Genomic DNA, 16,837 nt, shown 5'->3' with positions numbered 1-16,837 from the left:
TCCTGCTGTTCACAGGGAGATGTCATGGTGGCTACGACCCGGTCCACGGCCCTGGGCGCCCATGTAAAAGGGAAAGGTCTTAAAAGGGATGTTCGTGACGCCACCTGTGGTATTCGGTCAGGGTGACTGACGTTGCTTTAAGGGGTCCACTGGGATGATGTTATGGCAGCTAAATGGTATATCTTCCCACAGATGAAGTATATTCCCAGGGCTCCCGGTGGGTAGATGGTGGTATGGTGAGAGGTGCAGAGAAGAACGAGGACACAGGATTGCAGTCTCTTTACCTTGTTTACTGTTGGTTTCAGCAGCGACAGTCCAGGGCACCAGATCACAGGGCAGGCAGGGTCCGGCCGGTTCAGAGGCAAGTCCAGAGTCCCCTTATCCAGGTGGAGAATAGAAGCCATCCTTTGCGCTGTAGTGGTGTAGCCCCTTACTGCTAAGCTTCACATAAGGTCCTCACAGATGTTATCTCTCTCTCTCTGTTCCCCGGATAGGATAGGACAAAACCCGTATGACTGGTGACTTGAGCCTGTTTATAGGATCTCTTAGATGACCCGGCTCTGTGGGGTGTCATGCTGCCTCCTGGGTGTGGGTGCGGACAGGTAACGTGCAATTAGCTGTCCTGCCGGTCTCTGATGTAAGGCATAGAGGTCCTCACAACCTCGGTGTCCCGGCTACCGGTGTTTCTGCGCCTCAGAATGAGGCAGGCTGCTCGGGGCTGGTCCCCTTCTGGTATCCTCTCCTGTGCTTCCTCTCCGGCACGCTCACTGCAATCAATTCTGCCTTCAAAATGTCTCTTTCCGGGAGCTGCAGCTCTGGGGGCATGCACAGCTCCGTAAACCCTCTGTCCTCCTCAGACAGATGTCTGGAACTAACTAACTTTCCTTACAGACTACCAGTTATATATACTGTATATGGGGAGTCACCTAGTAAATAGGATCAAAAGCTCCCCCTTGTGTCCTGGAGTGTGAATGTGTTGCATATTTGTGGTACCTGGTTACAGTTATCCTTTCTTGCCTCCGAATGTAGCATCACTCTCCCTGGGAGGAAAGCAATGCCACTGTGACGACCAGGACCCTGGGGTGCCAGAGTTCCCTTCTGAGCCCTTTCTCTCTCCTCTGCTCCTTTCCTCTGTAGCTCCTCCACATACAACAACCCTTCAGGTTCTCTCTCCTATTAGAGGCTGCAGCTTCCTCATGGCTGCCAGGCCTCTCTCTGTCTGCACTCAGTTCCAGACTTCCTTCTTCTATCTCTCCCTCCTGGAGATTAACTGTCTCTGTCCAGTCCACTGTCTCTCACAGACTGGCCTGCTCCTCCTCCAGGTCAGGATACATATAGCTCATGGAAGCTCCCATGAATCCGGGTCCTGAGCTCCCCCTCCTGGCCTGGATTTGGAATATGTTGTATGTGTGGGTGCCTTACCTGGTGAAGAGAACTCCATTGCCTCTGAGCATGATATTACTCTCCCTGAAAGGAAAGCAACATCACTGCAGCAACCGGCCACCTGGGGTGCTGCATTTATGTGGTGGTACTTACTGCATCGGGCCGTACAGTGACGTCAACGGGAAGGCGCAGGCAGTGTATCTGAGCTCCTGCGCTGCTGCTAGAACCAGAGCTGGATCCGTTCCCTGAATTTTATCTTCTCAGATTCTGCTGTCTCTAGAGATAGCGGCATGTGTGGAGTTTGACAACCATCAGCACTCCGGCAGTACAAATAATAATGGCAACTGGAGGCTTAACCCTCCGTCAATCTCAAAAAAGCCTTCAGTCTACTTCATGTGTGGGCTTGAGGGTCCTGCAGATGAACTTGTCCTTTCTAATGTCTCTATATAGATATGTGTGTGTGACGAGTCCAGAAGGTCGTCTGTGAATGAACTATTCCAGCCTTCAGCTGCAGTTTTAGCTCCTCGCTGTTGCTCTAATTGCAGGAAGGGGAGTGAGGATGTTTGGAGGTTCCCTACATTTAGTTGGCATGGCTGGCTTATTGCTCCATTTGTTTCTTTATCGCTTCCCATATAATATGTTTCTCTATATCTTCTTCAGCCTCATCACTTTCACCGTCTCATGTTTCTATATCTTCTTCATCCTCATCACTCTCACCATTTCATGTTTCTATATCTTCTTCATCCTCATCACTCTCACCATCTCATGTTGCTATATCTTCTTCATCCTCATCACTCTCACCATTTCATGTTTCTATATCTTCTTCATCCTCATCACTCTCACCATCTCATGTTGCTATATCTTCTTCATCCTCATCACTCTCACCATCTCATGTTTCTATATCTTCTTCATCCTCATCACTCTCACATCTCATATTTCTATATCTTCTTCATCCTCATCACTCTCACCATCTCATGTTGCTATATCTTCTTCATCCTCATCACTCTCACCATCTCATGTTGCTATATCTTCTTCATCCTCATCACTCTCACCATTTCATGTTTCTATATCTTCTTCATCCTCATCACTCTCACCATCTCATGTTGCTATATCTTCTTCATCCTCATCACTCTCACCATCTCATGTTTCTATATCTTCTTCATCCTCATCACTCTCACCATCTCATGTTGCTCTATCTTCTTCATCCTCATCACTCTCACCATCTCATGTTGCTCTATCTTCTTCATCCTCATCACTCTCACCATCTCATGTTGCTATATCTTCTTCATCCTCATCACTCTCACCATCTTATGTTTCTATATCTTCTTCATCCTCAACACGCTCACCATCTCCTGTTTCTATATCGTTTCATTTCATCCTCATCACTCTCATATCTCATGTTTCTATATCTTCTTCATCCTCATCCCGCTCACCATCTCCTGTTTCTATATCGTTTCATTTCATCCTCATCACTCTCATATCTCATGTTTCTATATCTTCTTCATCCTCATCACGCTCACATCTCATATTTCTATATCTTCATCCTCATCACTTTCACCGTCTCATGTTTCTATATCTTCTTCATCCTCATCACTCTCACCATCTCATATTTCTATATTGTTTCATCCTCATCACTCTCACATCTCATGTTTCTATATCTTCTTCATCCTCATCACTCTTACCATCTTATGTTTCTATATCTTCTTCATCCTCATCACTTTCACCGTCTCATGTTTCTATATCTTCTTCATCCTCATCACGCTCACCATCTCCTGTTTCTATATCGTTTCATTTCATCCTCATCACTCTCATATCTCATGTTTCTATATCTTCTTCATCCTCATCACTCTCACATCTCATGTTTCTATATCTTCTTCATCCTCATCACGCTCACATCTCATATTTCTATATCTTCATCCTCATCACTTTCACCGTCTCATGTTTCTATATCTTCTTCATCCTCATCACTCTCACCATCTCATGTTTCTATATTGTTTCATCCTCATCACTCTCACATCTCATGTTTCTATATCTTCTTCATCCTCATCACTCTCACCATCTTATGTTTCTATACCTTCTTCATCCTCATCACTTTCACCGTCTCATGTTTCTATATCTTCTTCATCCTCATCACTTTCACCATCTCCTGCTTCTATATCGTTTCATTTCATCCTCATCACTCTCACATATCATGTTTCTATATCTTCTTCATCCTCATCACGCTCACATCTCATATTTCTATATCTTCATCCTCATCACTTTCACCGTCTCATGTTTCTATATCTTCTTCATCCTCATCACGCTCACATCTCATATTTCTATATCTTCATCCTCATCACTCTCACCATCTCATGTTTCTATATCTTCTTCATGCTCATCACTCTCACATCTCATGTTTCTATATCTTCTTCATCCTCATCACTCTCACCATCTCATGTTTCTATATTGTTTCATCCTCATTACTCACGGTCTCATGTTTCTATATCTTCTTCATCCTCATCACTCTCACATATCATGTTTCTATATCTTCTTCATCCTCATCACTCTCACCATCTTATGTTGCTATATCTTCTTCATCCTCATCACTCTCACCATCTCATGTTTCTATTTCTTCTTCATCTTCATCACTCTCACATCTCATGTTTCTATATCTTTTTCATCCTCATTACTTTCACCATCTCATGTTTCTATATCTTCTTCATCCTCATCACTCTCACCATCTCATGTTTCTATTTCTTCTTCATCTTCATCACTCTCACATCTCATATTTCTATATCTTCATCCTCATCACTTTCACCGTCTCATGTTTCTATATCTTCTTCATCCTCATCACTCTCACCATCTCATGTTTCTATATTGTTTCATCCTCATCACTCTCACATCTCATGTTTCTATATCTTCTTCATCCTCATCACTCTCACCATCTTATGTTTCTATATCTTCTTCATCCTCATCACTTTCACCGTCTCATGTTTCTATATCTTCTTCATCCTCATCACTTTCACCATCTCCTGTTTCTATATCGTTTCATTTCATCCTCATCACTCTCACATATCATGTTTCTATATCTTCTTCATCCTCATCACGCTCACATCTCATATTTCTATATCTTCATCCTCATCACTTTCACCGTCTCATGTTTCTATATCTTCTTCATCCTCATCACGCTCACATCTCATATTTCTATATCTTCATCATCATCACTCTCACCATCTCATGTTTCTATATCTTCTTCATCCTCATCACTCTCACCGTCTCATGTTTCTATATCTTCTTCATCCTCATCACTCTCACATCTCATGTTTCTATATCTTCTTCATCCTCATCACTCTCACCATCTCATGTTTCTATATTGTTTCATCCTCATTACTCACGGTCTCATGTTTCTATATCTTCTTCATCCTCATCACTCTCACATATCATGTTTCTATATCTTCTTCATCCTCATCACTCTCACCATCTTATGTTGCTATATCTTCTTCATCCTCATCACTCTCACCATCTCATGTTTCTATTTCTTCTTCATCTTCATCACTCTCACATCTCATGTTTCTATATCTTTTTCATCCTCATCACTTTCACCATCTCATGTTTCTATATCTTCTTCATCCTCATCACTCTCACCATCTCATGTTTCTATTTCTTCTTCATCTTCATCATTCTCACATCTCATGTTTCTATATCTTCTTCATCTTCATCACTCTCACCATCTCATGTTTCTATATTGTTTCATCCTCATTACTCACGGTCTCATGTTTCTATATCTTCTTCAACCTCATCACTCTCACATCTCATGTTTCTATATCTTCTTCATCCTCATCACTTTCACCATCTCATGTTTCTATATCTTCTTCATCCTCATCACGCTCACCATCTCATGTTTCTATATCGTTTCATCCTCATCACTCTCACCATCTCATGTTTCTATGTCTTCTTCATCATCATCACTTTCACCTACTCATGTTTCTATATCGTTTCATCCTCATCACTCTCACCATCTCATGTTTCTATATCTTCTTCATCATCATCACTTTCACCTACTCATGTTTCTATATCGTTTCATCCTCATCACTCTCACCATCACATGTTTCTATATGTTCTTCATCCTCATCACTCTCACCATCTCATATTTCTATATCTTCATCATCATCATCACTTTCACCTACTCATGTTTCTATATCGTTTCATCCTCATCACTTTCACCTACTCATGTTTCTATATCTTCTTCATCTTCATCACTCTCACCATTTCATGTTTCTATATCTTCTTCATCCTCCTCACTCTCACCATCTCATGTTTTTATATGTTCTTCATCCTCATCACTCTCACCATCTCATGTTTCAATATCTTTTTCATCCTCATCACTCTCACCATCACATGTTTCTATATCTTCTTCATCCTCATCACTCACCATCTCATGTTTCAATATCTTCTTCATCCTCATCACTTTCACCATTTCATGTTTCTATATCTTCTTCATCCTCATCACTCTCACCATCTCATGTTTCTATATCTTCTTCATCCTCGTCACTCTCACCAGCTCATGTTTCTATATTGGCGTCTTCATCCTCATCACTCACATTTCATGTTTCTATATCTTCTTCATCCTCGTCACTCTCACCATCTCATGTTTCTATATTGGCGTCTTCATCCTCATCACTCACATTTCATGTTTCTATATCTTCTTCATCCTCATCACTCTCACCATCACATGTTTCTGTATCTTCTTCATCCTCATCACTCTCACCGTCTCATGTTTCTATATTGTTTCATCCTCCTCACTCTCACCATCTCATGTTTCTATATCTTCTTCATCCTCATCACTCTCACCATCTCATGTTTCTATATCTTCTTCATCCTCCTCACTCTCACCATCTCATGTTTCTATATCTTCTTCATCCTCATCACTCTCACCATCTCATGTTTCTATATCTTCTTCATCCTCCTCACTCTCACCATCTCATGTTTCTATATGTTCTTCATCCTCATCACTCTCACCATCTCATGTTTCTATATCTTTTTCATCCTCATCACTCTCACCATCACATGTTTCCGTATCTTCTTCATCCTCATCATTCTCACCATCTTGCTCTGTTTCAGAATCAATTTCACCTACTTCCACCTCATCAAGAGAGCCAATCTCCCGTTCTTCCCCTAAATCCTCATGCAGTGTGGGGTCTGCGTAATCATCATCCTCTAACAGCATCTTCCCTTCAACAACACGAGGTTTTGACAAAGCAGACATTTCCTCTCTATTTCAGCAGATAATCTGAAGCAAGAGAGAGAATGTTTTAGGGAACAATGTTCTTGAGAAGAACACTTTCATTTGCAAGAAAACCGTACTTATTTCTATGAGATATACACAAACTTTGCGCTATCCAGTCATAAAACAAGCTAAATTAGCAATTGTGACTACTAAATACATAAAATACCAACCTCATAGAGTGTGACGTGTTGGGGAACAATGTGCCTGAGAAGCCACCACAGATCCATGTGCTCTCTTGAGTCTCCAGCACAACTGTGATATCAGGCTTCACAAAGCATCAAGAGTCAGGAAGGTATTGAGGGTGAGGAGGAGAAATGATTCTAAAAGGACTGTCAGATCACTTGTTCCTGATGGACGGAGGGTTGTCCACTACTAAGACAACCTCTTCTTGATCCTGACCTAAATGTTTTGCACTGATAAAATAAAACCGCTTCCACTCACCTCCCGTGATGGCGCTGCTCCAGTGGTGTCGGCAATCGCGGTCCCGGGGCTCTCGTGCAGTTATGACACATGATGGCTGCTGCCCAATCAGCGCTGGCCTCATTGTCCCCGCCTTTGAATGAATTGACCAGGAAGAGGAAATGAGAGATTAGATGCAGCCCGGACCTTCTCTTCATGTTCAATTTGTATAAAGGCGGGGACAATGACGCCAGCACTGATTGGATGCCGGGCATCCACGAGAGCCCCTGGACCACGAATACTGACACCTCTGGAACTGCGCCAGCACATGACATGACAAGCTTTAATATTTTATTGAGGCCAAACATTTGGATCAAAAAGGGGTTGTCCTAGTATGGCCGCCACTTTAAACATGAGCCTGGTCATCAAACTGTCCATTGTGTAATACTCACAGGACCCACAGCGATGACTGATTCTCATAACGATGACTGACCCTCATAGTGATGACCTGACCCTCATAGTGGTGACTGACCCTCATACTGATGACTGACCCTCATAGTGATGACCTGACCCTCATAGTGGTGACTGACCCTCATAGTGGTGACTGACCCTCATACTGATGACTGACCCTCATAGTGATGACCTGACCCTCATAGTGGTGACTGACCCTCATAGTGGTGACTGACCCTCATAGTGGTGACTGACCCTCATACTGATGACTGACCCTCATAGTGATGACCTGACCCTCATAGTGATGACCTCACCCTCATAGTGGTGACTGACCCTCATACTGATGACTGACCCTCATAGTGATGACTGACCCTCATAGTGGTGACTGATCCTCATGGTGATGACTGATCCTCATAGTGATGGCTGACCCTCATAGTGGTGACTGACCCTCATACTGATGACTGACCCTCATAGTGATGACTGACCCTCATAGTGGTGACTGATCCTCATGGTGATGACTGATCCTCATAGTGATGGCTGACCCTCATAGTGATGACTGATCCTCATAGTGATGACTGAGCCTCATAGTGATGACTGACCCTCATAGTGATGACTGACCCTCATAGTGATGACTGATCCTCATAGTGATGACTGAGCCTCATAGTGATGACTGACCCTCATAGTGATGACTGATCCTCATAGTGGTGACTGATCCTCATAGTGGTGACTGATCCTCATGGTGATGACTGATCCTCATAGTGATGGCTGACCCTCATAGTGATGACTGATCCTCATAGTAATCACTGACCCTCATAGTGATGACTGACCCTCATAGTGGTGACTGACCCTCATAGTGATGACCTGACCCTCATAGTGATGACTGACCCTCATACTGATGACTGATCCTCATAGAGGTGACTGAGCCTCATAGTGGTGACTGACCCTCATAGTGGTGACTGACTCTCATAGTGGTGACTGACCCTCATAGTGATGACTGATCCTCATAGTGATGACTAATCCTCATAGCGATGACTGACCCTCAGTGATGACTAATCCTCATAGCGATGACTGACCCTCAGTGATGACTGATCCTCATAGTGATGACTGACCCTCATAGTGATGACTGACCCTCATAGTGATGACTGACCCTCATAGTGATGACTAATCCTCATAGTGATGACTGACCCTCATAGTGGTGACTGACCCTCATAGTGGTGACTGATCCTCTTAGTGGTGACTGATCCTCATAGTGGTGACTGATCCTCATAGTGATGACTGACCCTCATAGTGATGACTGACCCTCATAGTGATGACTAATCCTCATAGTGATGACTGACCCTCATAGTGGTGACTGATCCTCTTAGTGGTGACTGATCCTCATAGTGGTGACTGATCCTCATAGTGATGACCTGACCCCCATAGTGGTGACTGACCCTCATACTGATGACTGACCCTCATAGTGGTGACTGACCCTCATAGTGGTGACTGATCCTCTTAGTGGTGACTGATCCTCATAGTGATGACTGACCCTCATAGTGATGACTGACCCTCATAGTGATGACTAATCCTCATAGTGATGACTGACCCTCATAGTGGTGACTGATCCTCTTAGTGGTGACTGATCCTCATAGTGGTGACTGATCCTCATAGTGATGACCTGACCCCCATAGTGGTGACTGACCCTCATACTGATGACTGACCCTCATAGTGATGACTGATCCTCATACTGATGACTGATCCTCTTAGTGGTGCCTTATTCATAGTGATAGTCATATTAATGACTGATTTTCCACATATATTTCCATTAATTGCTTCCCATATATAAATCATGGCCGTTGTTTTGTTTTTTTGTTTCGACTGATTGATTGTATTTGTGTCCTCAGGCGTCAAACAGCTGAAGAAAGGGAATCTGAGCGTCAGCAGACTAATCGTATGATGATACAGCTTCAGCAGGAAGCCTTCCAAAAAAGTCTCCAGCAGTCTCTTCCACGGGACCCTCTATGTACTCATAACTCCTCGCTCTGTGCATTGCAGAACCTACAACCATGGGCAGATGAGACAGCCATCTTGTGACGAACTGTTGGGCATTAAGGACATGAGATATACAAGATATGATTTTCTCTACAAGGCCGGGATTACATATGGACATCGCAGACTCTGCTCCGTGTGACTTCTGGTTTTCATGGCAAATGTGGACAACATAGAAAGTAAATTCAATTCTGAACCCAGAAGATGATGGTAAATGCTCACAAGCAGAGCTTGGATGTGGAGCGAATGGCTCAGATTTATGCTGAAAAACCTTCTGTTTGTACAGCGGATCTTCATATTCTCAAACTTGGTTAAACTAATGGGATCTCAAATATTTTCTCTTTGATTATGGGCAGGATGAGGTGGTCGTCTGTCTGTTTCCTTTCCTCCATTTCTACCATGTATCATATGTCAACCACCTACTTCATCTCCTTCTCCATCGTTGCTTCCATTTGTTCCTTTGCCTTTTTAAGCACTATGTCCTTTATCCTCCATTTCCTCTATATCTCCTTCCCCCTTTCTTACATTTCTCTCCTCTATATCATCTAATCCACTTTCGTATTCTCAACCATCGCCTTTATTTTGACCATGTTCTCGATTACTTTCTGTCACGGGGTCCTTCTCCGGTTCCACACAATCAACAGAGCCAGTGAAGCGTGAACAATCCCAAGACCTTTATTTAGGCAAAAATACGAAAGGTCCATATACGATCCACCACACAAAGGATAAAATATTCCAGAACACGAATGCAGTTCAGTTACAGGATAAAAGTCCAACAATCCAGCAGACAGAGGATAGCACAGTCCATATACTCTTCTTTGTCTCTCAGGTGCAGTGAACACATCATCATTCCACACAGGACTGATCTGTGTCTCACCTCTCTGATATTTTAAGTCCCTCTCCACATTCACAGGTTAGGGGGGAAGGTCTCAGGGGCTCATTGTTTCAACAAGCTAGGTCAACATGTCATTAGCATATTAGCAAACAATACAGTGCTGTGGGGGCTGATATCAGATGGCAGCAACAGCCATTCATCAATTAGCAAATAACTCCTTCTACAAGAGAACACCATGAAAATAAGTAAAATAGAAATATACACATTAATGATACCCACATAGCATATCACACCATCACACTTTCTATTTTCTTTATTAAACCTAATATCATCCACGTCCATATTCTACCTGCTCCACTATTCTTGCCAAGTCCTCTCTTTCCTACATTTGCTAACTCTCAGCCTTCCCTTCCACCGTCTTCATCTCCTCCATCCTCTCCACTTTCCCAATCTGTCATCTGGCTCCTTCTGTTTATGGAGATGATTTTCCCTGTGGTCGGTGACGTGTGAGGAGCTTGTCTCCTCCATCTAGAACCTAACCAGGCTGTCTTGCATTAGACGTTTGGTTATCTAGAACGTCCCCCTTTGATATCTCACTTCTTTTGTGAAGTTGGATTGCTGCCTTATCTTATATGTATAGTATAAAGGTACCGTCACACTAAGCGACGCTGCAGCGATACCGACAACGATCCGGATCGCTGCAGCGTCGCTGTTTGGTCGCTGGAGAGCTGTCACACAGACCGCTCTCCAGCGACCAGCGATGCCGGTAACCAGGGTAAACATCGGGTAACTAAGCGCAGGGCCGCACTTAGTAACCCGATGTTTACCCTGGTTACCATCGTTAAAGTAAAAAAACAACCGCTACATACTTACCTACCGCTGTCTGTCCCCTGCGCTCAGCTTCTCTGGTCTGGCTGTGAGCGCCGGGCAGCCGGAAAGCAGAGCGGTGACGTCACCGCTCTGCTTTCCGGCCACTGTGCTCACAGCCAGACCAGAGAAGCAGAGCGCCGAGGACAGACAGCGGTAGGTAAGTATGTAGCGGTTGTTTTTTTACTTTAACGATGGTAACCAGGGTAAACATCGGGTTACTAAGCGCGGCCCTGCGCTTAGTAACCTGATGTTTACCCTGGTTACCAGCAAATACATCGCTGAATCGGTGTCACACACGCCGATTCAGCGATGTCAGCGGGGAGTCCAGCGACGAAACAAAGTTCTGGACTTTCTTCCCCGACCAGCGACAGCACAGCAGGATCCTGATCGCTGCTGCCTGTCACACTGGACGATATCGCTAGCGAGGACGCTGCAACGTCACGGATCGCTAGCGATATCGTCTAGTGTGACGGTACCTTAAGAAGGGTTAATGACTAGCCAAGTGGTTTGGTTGCTCTCAGTTCTTGGCTCATTACTGTGTTAGGACTCTGTTCTCTTTTTTTCTGCAGTTTTACATTTTATGAATCCAATAAACGAGTATTTTTATTTCTTCAAAATTGTTCTTGTTCTAGCCTTCGTGTCAGCCACCACCCAACACATATGTTCCCTCTCAGCCCTTCCGGATGAGTAATGGGCCTGTACAATGCTCCATACGCAGTAAACCATCCTTAAAGACTGATGTACATACTGTCATATGCCCTACCAAGTAATCATTCATACGTCAGCCATTTTACTGTCAAGAATGTAACCACGACTAGATAAAGATTGTACAGATCCTCCCTAGAGATGAGCAAGCACTAAAATGCTCGGATGTGTCATGGGTCCACCCCTCCATGTGTCTGGGATACAGTTAGGCTGAGCCATCAATATCTGGTTCAGGGGCATGCTGAAGCTGCCAATGCTTTGACAGCTCAGTCATCCATTCTGGTACAGGGGTGCTGAGCTGTCAGTGTGTTGATGGACAGCAAGACTACCCAGTCTGAGACTGGGAGGTTGCTGGCTTTGTCCAAGTGTTCATTATCCCAGGTGATTGCCATGCTACTTAACTGAGCTGTTTCTCCCAGACCTCTTCCAGATGTACATTCAGCTAAGGGTGGTTTGTTTCCTCAGTACCTTGAGTTCTGTATGTTGACCTTGGACCTTGTTTTGACGATCCCGTCCGTTTAACCCCTTCTGCTCTGATCAGCTATCCTTCTGGTACTCTGACCTCAGAACATTAACTGACTATGCTTTTGTCTCTTCCTTCTGTTTGACATACACACTTGGCTTCTGACCTTGGAATCCTTGACTATCCTGACATACAGCTTGGTCGTAAGAAGTGACTAGCATCACTGAGAGAGGGAGAGAGTAGAAAACAACAAGGAGAGAGGAATAGAGAGGTGAAACACAGGAAACAACAAGGGAGAAGAAGAGAGAAAAAATAAGAAACAACAAAGGGAGAGAGCAGAAATATAGGAAACGACAAGGGGAAAAGAAGAGAGGAGAAATATAGGAAACAGAGGAAGAGAGGAGAAATATAGGAAACAACGGGGGAAAGAAGAGACAAGAAATATAGAGATCAACGAGGAGAGAAAGAGAGGAGAAACAGAGGAAACAACAAGGGAGAAGAAGAGAGAGCAGAAATATAGGAAACAACAAGGGGAAAAGAAGAGAGGAGAAATATTGGAAACAGGAAGAGAGGAGAAATATTGGAAACAACAAGGAAGAGGAAGAGAGAAGAAATATAGGAAACAACGAGGAAGAGGAAGAGAGAAAAAATAGGAAACAACAAAGGGAGATGACGAGAGAGCAGAAATATAGGAAACAACAAGGGGAAAAGAAGAGGAGAAATATATATGGAACAGAGAGGAAGAGAGGAGAAATATCGGAAACAACGGGGAAAAGAAGAGACAAGAAATATAGGGATCAACGAGGAGAGAAAGAGAGGAGAAACATAGGAAACAACAAGGGAGAAGAAGAGATAAAAAATAGGAAACAACAAAGGGAGATGAAGAGAGAGCAGAAATATAGGAAACAACAAGGGGAAAAGAAGAGAGGAGAAATATTGGAAACAACAAGGGAGAGAGGAGAAATATAGGAAACAACAAGAAGAGGAGGAGAGAGAAGAAATATAAGAAATAAGAGGAGAAGAAGAGAGCATAAATGTAGGAAACAGAGAGAGAGAGAGAGGAGAAATATAGGAAACCACAAGGAAGAAAAGAGAAAAAGTAGGAAACAACAAAGGGAGAGAAAGAGAGCAGAAATATAGGAAACAACAAGGGGAAAAGAGAGAGGAGAAATATTGGAAACAACAAGGAAGAGGAAGAGAGAAGAAATATAGGAAACAACAAGGGGAAAAGAAGAGAGGAGAAATATTGGAAACAGGAAGAGAGGAGAAATATTGGAAACAACAAGGAAGAGGAAGAGAGAAGAAATATAGGAAACAACGAGGAAGAGGAAGAGAGAAAAAATAGGAAACAACAAAGGGAGATGACGAGAGAGCAAAAATATGGGAAACAACAAGGGGAAAAGAAGAGGAGAAATATATATGGAACAGAGAGGAAGAGAGGAGAAATATCGGAAACAACGGGGAAAAGAAGAGACAAGAAATATAGGGATCAACGAGGAGAGAAAGAGAGGAGAAACATAGGAAACAACAAGGGAGAAGAAGAGATAAAAAATAGGAAACAACAATGGGAGATGAAGAGAGAGCAGAAATATAGGAAACAACAAGGGGAAAAGAAGAGAGGAGAAATATTGGAAACAACAAGGGAGAGAGGAGAAATATAGGAAACAACAAGAAGAGGAGGAGAGAGAAGAAATATAAGAAATAAGAGGAGAAGAAGAGAGCATAAATGTAGGAAACAGAGAGAGAGAGAGAGGAGAAATATAGGAAACCACAAGGAAGAAAAGAGAAAAAGTAGGAAACAACAAAGGGAGAGAAAGAGAGCAGAAATATAGGAAACAACAAGGGGAAAAGAGAGAGGAGAAATATTGGAAACAACAAGGAAGAGGAAGAGAGAAGAAATATAGGAAACAACAAGGGGAAAAGAAGAGAGGAGAAATATTGGAAACAACAAGGAAGAGGAAGAGAGAAGAAATATAGGAAACAACAAGGGAGAGGAAGAGAGAAAGAAGAAATATGAGACAACAAGGAGAGGAGGAGAGAGAAGAAATATAAGAGGAGAGGATGAGAGCATAAATATAGGAAACAACAAAGAGAGGAAGAGAGGAGAAATATAGGAAACAACAAGCGAGAGGAAGAGAGCATAAATATAGGAAACAACAAGGGGAAAAGAAGAGAGGAGAAATATTGGAAACAACAAGGAAGAGGAAGAGAAAATAAATGTAGGAAACAACAAGGGAGAGGAAGAGGGAGAAGAAATATGAGACAACAAAGAGAGAAGAAATATAAGAGGAGAGGATGAGAGCATAAATATAGGAAACAACAAGGAAGAGGAAGAGAGAGAAGAAATATGAGAAAACAAGGAGAGAGGAAGAGAGCATAAATAGGAAACAACAAGGGAGAGAAAGAGAGCATAAATATAGGAAACAACAAGGGGAAAAGAAGAGAGGAGAAATATTGGAAACAACAAGGAAGAGGAAGAGAGCAGAAATATGAGACAACAAGAAGAGGAGGAGAGAGAAGAAATATAATATAAAGGCACAGATGATTGGCCTCGGGGAGACCAAAACATCCAACACCACGGAGACACCATCACGTGTTTCTCAACGCAGTGATTCCAGAACACTGCCCCCATCCCTTATGGGAAATATGCAGATGCAGGTAAAGAAGCTGCGGAGACACCAGAAGAAATATAAGAAATAAGAGGAGAAGAAGAGAGCATTAATCTAGGAAACAACAAAGAGAGGAAGAGAGAAGAAATATAGGAAACAAACAAGGGAAAAAGAAGAGAGGAGAAATATTGGAAACAACAAGGAAGAGGAAGAGAGAAAAGAAATATAGGAAACAAGGGAGAGAAAGAGTGAGAAGAAATATATGAGAAAACAAGGAGAGAGGAAGAGAGCATAAATGGGAAACAACAAGGGAGAGGAAGAGAGCATAAATATAGGAAACAAGGGGAAAAGAAGAGAGAGGAGAAATATTGGAAACATCAAGGAAGAGGAAGAGAGCAGAAATATAGGAAACAACAAGGGGAAAAGAAGAGAGGAGAAATATTGGAAACAACAAGGAAGATGAAGAGAGAAGATATGAGACAACAAGAAGAGGAGGAGAGAGAAGAAATATAAGAAATAAGAGGAGAAGAGAGCATAAATCTAGAAAACAAAGAGGGAGAGAGAAGAAATATAGGAAACAAACAAGGGAAAAAGAAGAGAGGAGAAATATTGGAAACAACAAGGAAGAGGAAGAGGGAAAACAAATATAGGGAGAAAGAGAGAGAGAAGAAATATATGAGAAAACAAGGAGAGAGGAAGAGAGCATAAATAGGAAACAACAAGGGAGAGGAAGAGAGCATAAATATAGGAAATGAGGGGAAAAGAAGAGAGAGGAGAAATATTGGAAACATCAAGGAAGAGAGCAGAAATATAGGAAACAACAAGGGGAAAAGAAGAGAGGAGAAATATTGGAAACAACAAGGAAGAGGAAGAGAGAAGATATGAGACAAGAAGAGGAGGAGAGAGAAGAAATATAAGAAATAAGAGGAGAAGAAGAGAGCATAAATGTAGGAAACAACAGAGAGAGGGAGAGAGGAGAAATATAGGAAACCACAAGGAAGAAAAGAGAAAAAGTAGGAAACAACAAAGGGAGAGGAAGAGAGCAGAAATATAGGAAACAGCAAAGGGAAAAGAAGGGAGAGAAGAAATATATGAGACAACAAGGAGAGGAGGAAAGAGAAGAAATATATGAGAAAACAAGGAGAGAGGAAGAGAGCATAAATAGGAAACAACAAGGGAGAGGAAGAGAGCATAAATATAGGAAACAAGGGGAAAATAAGAGAGGAGAAATATTGGAAACAACAAGGAAGAGGAAGAGAGCATAAATATAGGAAACAACAAGGGGAAAAGAAGAGAGGAGAAATATAGGAAACAACAAGGGGGAAAGAAGAGAGAAGAAATATAGGGATCAACGAGGAGAGAAAGAGAATAAATATAGGAAACAAGAGGAAAAGAGAGGAGAAATATAGGAAACAACAAAGAGAGAGGAGAAATATAGAAAACAACAAGGGGAAAAGAAGAGAGAGCAGAAATATAGGAAACAACAAGGGGAAAAGAGAGGAGAAATATAGGAAACAGAGAGGAAGAGAGGAGACATATAGGAAACAACAAGGGAGAAGAAGAGATAAAAAATAGGAAACAACAAAGGGAGATGAAGAGAGAGCAGAAATATAGGAAACAAGGGGAAAAGAAGAGAGAGGAGAAATATTGGAAACAACAAGGAAGAGGAAGAGAGAGCAGAAATATAGGAAACAACAAAGGGAAAAGAAGAGAGAAATATTGGAAACAACAAGGAAGAGGAAGAGAGGAGAAATATAGGAAACAACAAGAAGAGGAGGAGAGAGAAGAAATATAAGAGGAGAGGACGAGAGCATAAATATAGGAAACAA

The 16,837-nt window shown here is 42.5% G+C and overlaps 1 protein-coding gene across 1 annotated transcript in view; it reads left to right on the top strand.

Moving 5' to 3' along the window:
- TLX2 (T cell leukemia homeobox 2) overlaps positions 1-11,008 on the top strand; it is a 47,176-nt gene extending 36,168 nt beyond the window's left edge. Inside the window, exon 3 of the mRNA XM_069745824.1 lies at positions 9,382-11,008. Coding sequence (XP_069601925.1) covers positions 9,382-9,571 — 190 coding nt within the window. The 3' untranslated portion in view covers positions 9,572-11,008. The remainder of the gene's footprint in view (positions 1-9,381) is intronic.
- Positions 11,009-16,837: the final 5,829 nt, after the last annotated feature.

Source organism: Ranitomeya imitator, chromosome 1 (genome assembly GCF_032444005.1).
Source record: "Ranitomeya imitator isolate aRanImi1 chromosome 1, aRanImi1.pri, whole genome shotgun sequence".
In the NCBI taxonomy this organism is placed as follows: Eukaryota; Metazoa; Chordata; class Amphibia; order Anura; family Dendrobatidae; genus Ranitomeya; species Ranitomeya imitator.
This window is presented reverse-complemented; position numbering and strand designations above follow the sequence as displayed.